Source organism: Mandrillus leucophaeus, unplaced genomic scaffold, assembly GCF_000951045.1.
Source record: "Mandrillus leucophaeus isolate KB7577 unplaced genomic scaffold, Mleu.le_1.0 Scaffold132, whole genome shotgun sequence".
Taxonomy (NCBI): domain Eukaryota; kingdom Metazoa; phylum Chordata; class Mammalia; order Primates; family Cercopithecidae; genus Mandrillus; species Mandrillus leucophaeus.
In genome coordinates this window covers 3,361,241-3,373,566 of record NW_012101277.1, presented here as the reverse complement: position 1 = coordinate 3,373,566, position 12,326 = coordinate 3,361,241, and the positions used below count along the sequence as shown (strand labels likewise).

The window sequence follows — 12,326 nt, the reverse complement described above, 5'->3', positions numbered from 1 at the left end:
AAGCCAACAAAATCTTTAAGCATCTATTAGTGTTTAGACATAATGACAACATACATATGTAGCTGTCACGACAAAACAGAAAATAATTTAAAAAATTAATTTTGTAAGAGTTATCACAGAAGCAATTCACACACACACAAAAGCATTGAATATAAAAGGTGACCACTGCTGGGGGCATTTATAGTAAAATACTTGAAATGACTGACAGTGAAATAGCACTGAAATAGATTGTTTGTGTACTCCAGAAGAAAACATTTTAAAATGTAATTTGAGTGTGTTTCCTAATGCTTTCAAAGTAGAAAAGAAAATGTTTTCCATAACAGTTCACCAACATACACTGACAACAGTGATTACATAATATCCTTCTGCCATTTAACAACGCAGAAATTATGAGGAGTCATTTAATCCCTCAGATTGTTTAGCTGTGACACTTTTGATGTACAGTACAAGAGATTTAACTATCAGCCAGAAAACAAAAAGATTAACGCGACATTTGCACAGCAAATCACAATCACCATCATGCTCCATTTGCCAGACTCTTCTCTAACAGCTGATATTCAGCATCTCTGAGTAAGGATAAGTTAGTCAATCAGCAAACTCAGGTACTACCAAGTGTGTCTATGTAGTGTATATTAAATCCTGCAATGATTCCTCTAATAAGCAATGTCTTGGTTGCTTGCTGCATTCCAGGCACTATTACACAACAAGATAACTGAGAGGAAGAGATTAGGCTTGCAGAAGTTAGAAAGACATCTAACAAATAAGCAATTACAAAGGAAAGCAACAGGAGTGTGGCAGCTAAGTCTGTCTATGGGCATCAGGAGAGACTTGGCAGAGGCAGGCACTGTGAAAGAAAACCATGGCATATTTTTCTCTGTCTCAAATCATTTCACCAAAAAAAGAGGATTTGGAAATGGATTCCAGATAATCACCTCATTGGCAACTTTAAATCTATGTAAAATATTTTCAATTCAAACTATTAAATGTCGGTCTCTCATACACACACACACACACACACACACACACACACACATATATATATGAATATATATTGAGATTAAATATTTAATACCACTTACTCTTTGTTGAACCCTGATTTAAGTCCCTTTGGGGAGTTCGGCTTTGGGAAAACTTTCCTTCAAAACAATCTCACCAACAGTAATCTTGTAATAACATCTCAATGTTCATTCACTTAATGTTATGGTGAAAATATTAATTACTCAAGAGATTTTGATAATTTAAATTTAATTATATGAATAGAGAAAGGCCAGGGGAAGAAGGGGTAAAGTCCAACCTCAGACACAAATGAGAGGTTTGTAGGAGAACAGTGCATTTAAAGAACGATATAAAAGGACTTAGGTGTGATGGGTTAGTAGCACAGGCACAATGTATATGAAGAAGTGGACAGAGGCAAGATAATGGAATGCCATTTATGTTTGATACAGAGTATAGGTTTCATATAAGGACAATGGGGAGCCATGAAAGAATTTTAAATTGATGTGTATAAAAATCACATTAGGCCTGAGAACAGTTTTCAGATAAAAAAGCAAATTATGTATTTAAAGGGAATGAAACTAACATAAAATCACTACTGGTAAGTAATTGGAAAAAAAAATTCAATTCTTCATCTTTTTCAATATCTAAGCTTGCAGTGTGACTTTGCAGCAACTTCCATTAAGAAGTAGAGTCTCTCCACTTCAGGAATATGAGCTGGCCCTGCTTTAAAAGATAGAATGTGGCCAAAGTAATGGTGTGCCAGTTCTGAACCTGAACCTCCTGGTATTCATTTTGTCAGAACCCTGCTTTTGCTATGAGAACATGCCATACTAGCTTGCTGGAGGATCAGACACCACTTGGTTCTCAAGCCAAGTTGTTCCAGCTAAGACCATCCTAGACCAGTTTTCGGCCAGATACTCTCAATACATTTGAGAAAATCTAGACAAACTCAGCAGAACTGCCTGCACAACCACAGATTCGAATACACACAGGAGTGAGTCCAGCCAAGACTAGCAGACCCTCCTAGCTGACCCACAAACTGGGGAGCAATCATAGATGCTTATTGTTTTATGCCATCGTGTTTTGGGGTGGCATGTTTCTTAGCAGTAGGTAACTGCTATACCACCTTAACAAATCTTCCCTGATCCATTATGGGTAAACACAAAGATAGAAAATTGTACTTCCAAATGAAAATCAAACATAAACCCTTAGAATACAAACCAATTGGCGTCTTTCTTCTGAAAAATACTCAGGCAATACTGAGGTTCCTAATTATTAATATGATCTACCCTTATCAAAACAGTAAGCTTCTTTTTGGAGCATATTCCTCCCTATTCTTCACAATCTCTCCATTTCACTTTCAGCCAATTCTCTCTCCAGTGCTGCCATGCAGTTCCAGTGCTTCATGGAATTTTTCTGAAGATTCTTAAGCTAAGTTGCTAAAAATTCAGTTTATTACCCCTGCCAGAAGTGTTATCATTTGAAAGAAAGGTAAACCTTACCACTTATATTTTATTCACAGCATCTAAAACAGTTTTTGGTGCAGAGTAGAAACACAAAAATATTTGTTAATGAATTAATGTATCTTTCTCCCTTATTACTCTTCCCTATTAAAACTGCTCTCCACTTTCAAAACTATTTCTAGTCTCTTTACCCCTCCCTAGATTCATAAACATTAATCTATTTTACTTGCCCTCTGAGTCATGCTAAACCCTATATAGTATACTATAGCATGCTATAGCATGTATATATACTAACTCTCTACATTTTATCACTACAGATGTGAAAATCCTGGCTCTGCTACTGACTATATGTGCCACTAGGGAAACTACCTATCCTTTCTATGCCCCACTTTTCTTATTACATAATGGTAATAAAAATACTGCCTGTCTCGAGTAAGAGTAAATTAAATAATATATGTAAAATACATAGAAAGAACTTGTGACAGAGTTAAGTACTCAAAAGAGGCTAGCCATTTTTTAAATCTTGCCTATCTTCTTACAAAGATGATGCCAGCTATTCATTTTCACCCTTACTCTGTCCAGATTGCAACACTGATGGACAGTGACACATCTCTACCCATTAAATGCTCTATATTGTGCCTTTACTATCTTTTGAGCTCTCAATATCTAGAATTACCAAAGTTTGTTTCTGATATTTTCTGCTCTCATTGGGAAGAGCAGAAAACCCAGGTCTATCCCTTCTAAGCTCAACAGATAAATCTTATCTTCTGAAGACCTGTGTATGTCATTCTCTCAGCCCACAGGCCCTTAAGCATTATTTCCCTTGGCCCCACTTTTGAATTTCTCTCTAGTTTCTCTCAACATTGTTCATTTATCTCATTGAACAGAAGTATATATTCCTTCTCACACTAACACTTCCATTTAATATTCCCATCATCACCTATTTCTTCTTCCTCCAGGATGTTGATCTATTCCCTTTTTAAATCAATTTCTCTTTCTCCACTGACTGTTTGCCCTTGGCCAATAAACTCTTCTGGTCTCTCCTGCCAGAAAAATATTTTCACTTAGTCTGCCACTAAGATTACTCGTTTGCTTTCCTTTCAGCTACAAAATTCTCAAAAATAGGTGATTTAAATATAACACCTGCACACCTTTCTCTCTTATTTAGCACATGTACCGGCTGGCCCCAAACCCTTTTATGTCATATATGATATGAATATATTATTTTCCATCAACATGATTTTTATGCAATGGAAGAGCAAACAGAACTGTCATATCTTTTGCAATGAAAGAACCACCATTTAATAAATAGTTACCATTAGATTCTGTGCTAAGTTCCTTGAATATATTAACTCATTGAATCTTCACAACAATCCTATAAGGTAGACAATGAAAGCATTTCCATTTTACAAATAAATAAGGATGCTGAACTTAATTTTTTTTCATTTATCTGTTTATGATCTTGGAGCTACAACTTAACTAAACCTCAGTAGCTCAGGCACAAACTTAATCACCTATGTGCTAATCATTACTCTGATGATTGCTCTTTGACTCATGAGCTATCATACTATGAACACTGCTCTGTTGAAGGTCACCAAAGGCCAAACTCAAAGTGCTTCTTCCCTGTTCTAACCCCATAAGATTTCCTATGGAACTTCTTCCTTATTCTGCATATATTACGTATTGCTTTCCATCTAAATATGGATACCCCTTCCTTCATGGATTACTGTATTTTACTCCTACACTTTTTATCTGTTTTTCCCTGCCTCCTCTTTTGCAGAATAGACACACATACTGCTATTTCTCTCATATTAAGAAAGTTACATTCTTTTTAAATTCTGCTTCATTAGTATAGCCACTACCTTACTTTTCTTTTTCACTTCCCATTGAAAAAGAAGTCTATATGTGCTAGTTCCACTTGCAAATTTCCCATTCACTCCCCAACCCACTGAATCTCAATTCTACAAGCATTCTATTGAAACTGCTCTTTCCAAGGCCAACAATAATCTCTAATTAAAAATCCAATAAAACCTGTTCAGTTCTTATCTAACATGATCTGTCTAAATGTTTCATTGGCACTTTAAACTCAATAGACTTAAAAAATGAACTCATTGTTTTCGCCACCTGCCTCTCACCCTGTTTTAGTTCCAAGTTTTTCTCTCATGTTTAGCTTAATTTCTATTATTCCATTTTAGTAGGCTCAGGACCTCCTGTAGTTTTCTTCCTCATCTTCATTTCATTCACCAATCATTTCACCTATCTCATTTCAACCTTGGCAAAAACCTGCATTAGAGGCTCTTAATTCTGGATGCATGCTGGACTCACCCAGGGAACTATTTTAGAAATACCTACACACAGACCCTAATCCCAGACCAATTTAGAGAATCTCAGATAGTTGGGCATAGACATTTTTTAAGACTTCTCAAGTAATTGAAATTGCAACCAGGATTGAGAGTCATGTTTCACATTTTCGTCAGTCATATAGTCCAAACTCAGACTCTCAACAGCTCTCTCCTAGATTATTTTAATCCTTTCTAATTTCTTTGCATGCCCACAACCTCTCTTCTTTGAGATTTTCAAACACATTTTTGCTAAAATCTGTAAAACACAGCTTTACGGAACATGCATTGCCCTGCCATGTTCACATAACTTCTAGAATAAAATTTAATTGCTTTGCATAACAAATAAGCTCATCCAGGAAAATGCTTAAGGTATAGTGCAGACCATTTAGCAACTTGCAATATATTGGAGAAAAACAAATACAAAAAATCAAAATAAATACAAAATTCTCATAAATCTTCTATATACCCACTTTCCCATTGGTTAGCATAGTGCCATAAAAACAGAGGGCATGGAGAAAATATCTTTTGAAATAATTTGAAAGACCATTTTTAAGACTAAGCTTCAGTTAACCCCAAAATTCAATCTAGATAAACATGCTTGTGCCTAGTAGGAATTCAATAATTGTCAGTTAATTGTCATATAATTGTACTACTTTTCCCAAACTCACACAGTGCATATCAAAGCAATGAGAAAGAAATCTGCAAGAAATCTAAATATATTTATTTCAATGTTTTCTTCCCAAAGCATTATATATACAAAACAAGGACAGAAAGGAAGGGAGGGAGTGAGGGAAGGAGGGAAGGAGGGAAGGAAAGGCAGGAAGGAAAAAAGAAAGACCCTTACTTTGATAGAAATAGTAACCTTCTACCATGAGAGCTCTATTTGGGTAGCAGGGACAGAAGATAATCAGTATATGCCTCTCCCAACTTTTCACTTTCTCTAAGCATTGTGTCTGGTATCATCCTAATTCTGCCCATCACATTAGTGAGTCAAAGTGAGAAAGGGCTGGATAATGAACAGATCAATTTGATTTCTTTGTTTCTTTGCATATATTGCCCTTTCATATGGATGCATTATCTATGAATTGAGAAAATGATAAAAACTTTGAAAAGATCAAGTCTCAATCACTCTATTAATTACTATGCTATTAGCAATTATTATCGAAAGTCACAGTTGAATAATATAGCACTGGTTGTAAATAGTGCAAGTATTGTTGAGGGAAATAAGAACAAAATTAAAATTTCTCTTTATTTTAATCATAGATGCAAATTCTCAGATATCCTCCTACCCATTAATAACAATAGCATATTTGAAATCACTTATAGTACACGCTGATGTTAAAACTGGAAGTTTCTATTGTGTTAAGGCAACAAGAGTATAGAAAAAATAAAGTAAAATAAAGCTATAGGATATTATTCCGAAAATAGAGGACTTCAAAAGAATTACCACAAATCAGTCACTCATTGGACCATACTCTCACGCTGTAATCTCATCCATGTTCCAGGATATTACAACAGATGGATACCAAGATAAGGATCACACACACACACACACACACACACACACACACACACACTCTCATGTGACAACTGGTGAGATCTGAATTGGTCTGTATTGAGTTAATAATATTAATCAATGTCAATTTCCTGGTTTTGACGATGTTATATGATTTTGTCAAATGTTGTCACTGGGTAAGATGGGGAAAGTTTTCAAAGAAACCCTCTGTGCTCTTTCTTGTAGCTTCCTGTGAGTCTTAATCTACTTAAAAATAAAAAGTTTTAAAAGTTTTTTAAAGGTTAAATTATAGTCATATTTGTGATTTTAATATCTTAATACATATTTTGAAAGATAACTAGGTCATTATCTTTAACAATTTTCATAAAATACATTTTACATATTGCTAGCAAATTATGCCAGTTGTACTCACAGTCAAAATGGGCAAGTAGCACAAGTGTTAAGCATATCTATTTCAATTGTATCCTAGCAAAGAAGCATTCGTATATTGGAACCTTGTGTAAATGGCAAGATTTGCCATGGATCTTTATTAAAAAAAAGATTGAAGAACTTATGTCATCTTCCCCAGGAATTCAGAGTTTTCCCTGGATAATAACTGAAATGCTTTTAAAATAAAACACAGAAAACAGATCTATAAATGTAATTTATGAAAGACAGTTCATTTTATATCCCAATTTTATTCACCTTTTCTGAATAGTCACAACATTAATCTACTGGGGATAATCTAGTTAGTATATTTGAAATTCCACGTATTTTTTTCTATTATATGCATGTATTACACTTGTATATAATACAGAGTTTCCAGTGTTGATTTAAAGAACATAGTTTAAAAATGAGAAGTATGATCTATAATCTCAAATCTCAAACAAACCTAGGACAAATTCATAATTTCCAAAAAGTATAGCTTTTCACTTGGTTACAAAGAAATTAATGATATTCTAATTGATGCAGAAATTCCAGGACAACCATTTTTTATATATATATAATTTTATATAGTCTTGAGCCATTGTGAAAATCCACTCAAAGCCATCTAATTCATTTTATGCATGATTAAAATGGAGGCAGAAAGTAATTTCATTCCATGAACTTATGAGACAGTGGATTTTAGTTCAGTGGGAGATGTATACTTTTCAGATTTTATTTTTAACCAATTTTACATTTTTAGTTGCTCTTCCTAGGAAAGTGTCTGAGTAGTGTATTGGTCTTTGAATATTGTCACAAACTAATAGACCAAAGTTCCCCAGGATATATGGGCCTCCATCTTGGAAACCAACGTATGTCTAACTGACCATACCAGTGAGTTTTTAGAATACAAGATATTTCCATACCTCCTTACATACCACCTTCCATGATGGAAATTCTAAAAGGACAATTTATGAAGCATCTTCTGAGTAGTCTAAAATGAGTAAAACACAGAAATCCCTCTCTTTGCATTCCTTCAAACTATAGGTTTACACAATATTGTTATAGAATGGCTACACAATTTTCTTTCTTCTCTCCCTTCATATCACAAATGAAATAAAACAAATGTAGTATAAAATTATACATTCTATAACTTAGGGAAAAAAAAGTACATACATGTTTAAGGCCTTTAAATATTTATGACTTTCCTGTAGAACCAAAACCATAAATGTTAAAATGGCTACAAAAATGTCACAAAATATTGGCCTAACAAATTGTTTGAATAGGAAAACTGTAAGCAAATATTTATAAATTTGAGACTGAGGAAAAGGAACAATTTCTTCTATCAACAGATTGAACAAATATATAAGCATTCAAACAGTCATTGGGATCAAGCAAAAGAAAGTCTTTTAAAATGAGATAGGACAGTTTTTTAAAAAAATACTAGAAGAAATCTAAGTGAATAATGTTCAAGCTAAGAAATCAGAAACTCACATGCATCCCTGTCAATTTTGTTGGAACTGAAGGCTACCCAGTAACTTGACTGCTCACTGCTGATTTCTGTGAAGGGAATAAGTAAACATAAAAAATTAAAGAAAAGTTCACTTAAAAAAAAAAAAAACAGAAAGGGAGAGTGCTCTAGAGGTACAAAGTATTATATAATGAAAATGGTAATCCAGTTCTAAGTACTACATATTTGACAAAGAGCTTCAGGAGGGTGTTGTTAGCCTTAGGGAAATATGTCAGCTTGTCTATACATTCTTATATGATTGATTTATTCAGATAACTATTACTTGCCAATGTTATTACCAATGGATATATATTTCCATTCCTTTAACAAAAGCAACTTTAAGATGTTAAAACATGTAGGCTTTCCGAGCTCCAAGGTTAGGATATAAATAAAATTGTCTCAGTCTACACCATGCCAGAGGAAAAGTTCTCAAAGGAAATGTCATTAAAGCCATGTGTAGTCCCACTAGCAAATGAACACATCCAGGACAGAAGGACAGTGCACTTGGGATACAGCTTGCAGAAACAAGAAAAGTAGTCACATCTGGAGCCAATAACTCAAAAGGTGACTGTCTCTGACATCACCCTGAAAAAACAACTCTTCACCAGCTCCGCAGACAGCGACTTCAAATTCTTTTAACAATTTACAAGTGGAACACAGTTCAAATCTGTTGAAATCTTCATGACATAGAAGTTCATGTCTGACTTTTAAAAAGTCTTGATTTCAAGAAGAGGCCATGAAATCCCTTGGAAATAGACTCTTGAGCGCCTCTTTCAAGTGGTATAAAAATCTTCAAGATCACCCCAGGAGTTAAGTTTCTATGCGTATGTTCAATGTCATCAGCCTTGAGGATCACTTGATTTCTCCTGGGTTAATGGGTTACCTACAAAGGAAGAAGAAAATACAGTCAACATTTCATAACATAACAGTAATCTTAAAACTAAACACAATTAAAAATTAATTGGTAACTCAAAATGCTGGTGTTTGCTATTCAAATACATTGCTTAATTTTAAAGGACTACCAGATGCAGGTATTTCCACCATATAAAAATATACTTTTTTTCTCATTATCATCTCACAATATTTTTAGAGTCACTTGCACAATTATCCAAATGAATACAACTGTGGCTAGAATTATCCCAACTGGTGATAACAATATCCCTCTTAGACCCAGAGAGTGATTCTGGAATCCTTGTTTTGTTGCATAGGCTTGGTGGCCATAGCCTAAATATCATAAACACATCATACTAGGCCTCAGTGAAGAAAGACCTCTATTCCCAGCAAAATAGCCACATCGTATTCTCAAAAAGTCCTTGGGGATTGGCTCCATAAAGTTCATTTTTGAAATAGTTTAAAAATTGAGGGCTTATTTGAGTCAATTATATTTTGAAAAAAAAATCTGTTTATGGGGGACAAAAATACGTGGGGAGAGAAACAATAAGGAATAGAAAAATGTTGTACCAAATGTTAAAGGTGCCCCAAATTTTTCATAAAATTGATAAGAACATACTATTAATGCTATTTTAAGTATCACTCAGAAACATTCATACTAACTTCACACCTACCAAAGTCCAAAGACCATTTGTATACAGGAGAAAAGAATAAACAGATAGAATAACTGATACATATATACATACATATCTATATATGCATAGATACAGAGGAAAACACACAGAGAGAGGGAGAAGGAGAGAGGGAAAGGAGGGAGGGAGAAGGAGGGGAGAGGAAAAAAGATTTCGAGAGAGAGGGAGAGGATAGAGGGAGAAAGAGGGGAGAAGAAAAGAGATTATTGACACAGCAGAAATCAAGAGATTTCTGCTGTGTCAATAAATTTCTAATTCCACTCTCATATCAGGCAGGGTATTTAGAGAGTTACCTAACAGGTCTTTTCTAGGAATGGCTAAAACGAAAAGCGATTTTAAAAAATTATTGTTGAAACTTTGATTTTATTCTATTAAGTGACATTGTTACTTGTCCTTTGAAAAACATTACAAAAGTCTTTGGTTTCATTGTTTTCTGATCAATTATAAAAAAAATGAATACATTAAACAAAATAATAAGCTAGTTCTAGACTTTGCTATGGCTAGTCTCAAATTACATTACCAAAGGGAGATGCCACAGAAGGCAAAAATGTGTTTTCATGTATGGAGGCAGTCATCTTATTTCTGTCTCAGTGGTCTGCTAGCACTGCCGAGGAAGGAGTTCTTTGCCTATGTATCTGAAGTATCTTACTCCCCAACCATGGAAGAAGTTGAACCGAGGATGGAGGGTTGGAAACACATGAAGAGCCTACTGAATCTCTGAGACTCTGGGAGCAGGAGATATCTTAGGCGTAGCAGCGATCTCATTATCAATTATCAATCTGCCTGCCATTCAGGAGTCATCATATACAATTTCTGTGAAGGACTTCCAAATTGAGTATGAACGTGGACCATATTTTCAAAACTAATGCTGCAAAGACAAGAAACGAGAGAGGAAGATATACGTGTGTGTGTAAAAGACGGAGAGAGGAAATTGAGAGAGAATAAATGGTTTAGCCTCTGCTGCGGCTCCGTGTAGCCAAATGGAGAAACATGGCGGAAATGAACTGGATGAACATGGTGCCATGACTCCATGATAGCAAGACACATGTCCTCTTGATCCACTTCAAGCTCAGGTTCTAAGTAATCTATTAGTGAGTGTAATAGATGCATTCCTATATCTTCATTTCAAGCTAAATAAATATTTGACTCTACTGGTTTATATAAAGTAGAGAAATGTTCCTCTCAACTATTTATATATTAAAACTTTACTCATATAATTTTGAAAATAAATATCTAAATTAAAAGTATAGTACAAAAGGCTTATGAAACTAAAACAAATCTTTCTCCATTTTTGTAGAGAAAAAAAGATATATACACACACATATAAACATATAAACACATATAAATAAGGAGGTTACCCATATCCTCAAAAACATCATAAACATACATTTTTATGATGATATCTTTCTATCAGCTAACATAATTGCTAGAGAAACAAAATTTAAACATGACTAAAAGAAGTAATTGTCTAAATACACATGGATTACAGCATAATTAAAGCAACCTATTCTCACACCTAACTTTTACACAATATTCCTGGATTACTAATTTAAAAAATATCCTGGCAAATATTATGAGATGAATAATATGATATAAATCATTTCTAATATTAGATGAAAGTGTACAATCTAATACTTGATTTTTTTGTAATTATTTGATTTTGATAAGAGGACACATGGTGGTTCGGCATCAAGAGCTCTGTATTTAGGCCAGAATGGCAGTACTGCCATGAAGATCAAGTATTATAATGTTATTTAACACCTAGTTTTGTCAACACTGAACAACTATAAAAATAAAAGGTCTGGATTTTAGGAGGAATTTTTTTTTTTTTTTTTTTGCTTTTGAATGTATAAATCTTTAACAAAAGAGCCACTGAAAGTAGAATGAAAGAATCACACTGTTAAATAAAGTTTAGCCTAAAGCTTCCTCCTTACTTATTTTAAGTTTGACCTAAAGCTATCTCTGTACATCATAAACTGTAACCTAAATAGAGGTATAAACACACTGTAGCCTACTCTTATGCCAATCACCAAGTTTTGGCCAATCAAAGGTAGCCAAACTGCTCAAACTGTGTTCAAATAAGGCAGATGCTGAGCTGTAACACCAATCTGGCTGTTTCTATACCTCACTTCTGTTTTCTGTATGTTACTTTCCTTTTTCTGTCTATGAATCTTCTACCACGTGTCTGTGCCGGAGTCTCTGAGCCTACTCTTGGGAGACTGCCTGATTCACAAATTGTTCTTTGCTCAATTTAATTCGGCTAAAGTTTTTCTTTAAACAACACTAACAGACATTCATGCAGGTTTAGAGAACTACATTGAAGGAATTAAAGCCTAACTAATGACTTATCCTTTTCAACACAAAATAAAGATGAACATGCATAAATATCTACCAGCACCCTCCCTGACAATCTCAAGGTTTCCACTAAACAAGATGGGAAAACCGTAGGTTTAAAAATGTATAGGAAAATGATTCTAAATATAGGTACATTATCACTAAGTAAAAAAGCGTACT

At 34.2% G+C, this 12,326-nt stretch overlaps 1 protein-coding gene across 1 annotated transcript in view; it reads right to left on the bottom strand.

Moving 5' to 3' along the window:
- Positions 1–6,960: 6,960 nt before the first annotated feature.
- The window catches only part of FAM19A2 (family with sequence similarity 19 (chemokine (C-C motif)-like), member A2), a 522,099-nt gene continuing 516,733 nt past the window's right edge, over positions 6,961–12,326 (bottom strand). Inside the window, exon 5 of the mRNA XM_011972929.1 lies at positions 6,961–9,112. Coding sequence (XP_011828319.1) covers positions 9,101–9,112 — 12 coding nt within the window. The 3' untranslated portion in view covers positions 6,961–9,100. The remainder of the gene's footprint in view (positions 9,113–12,326) is intronic.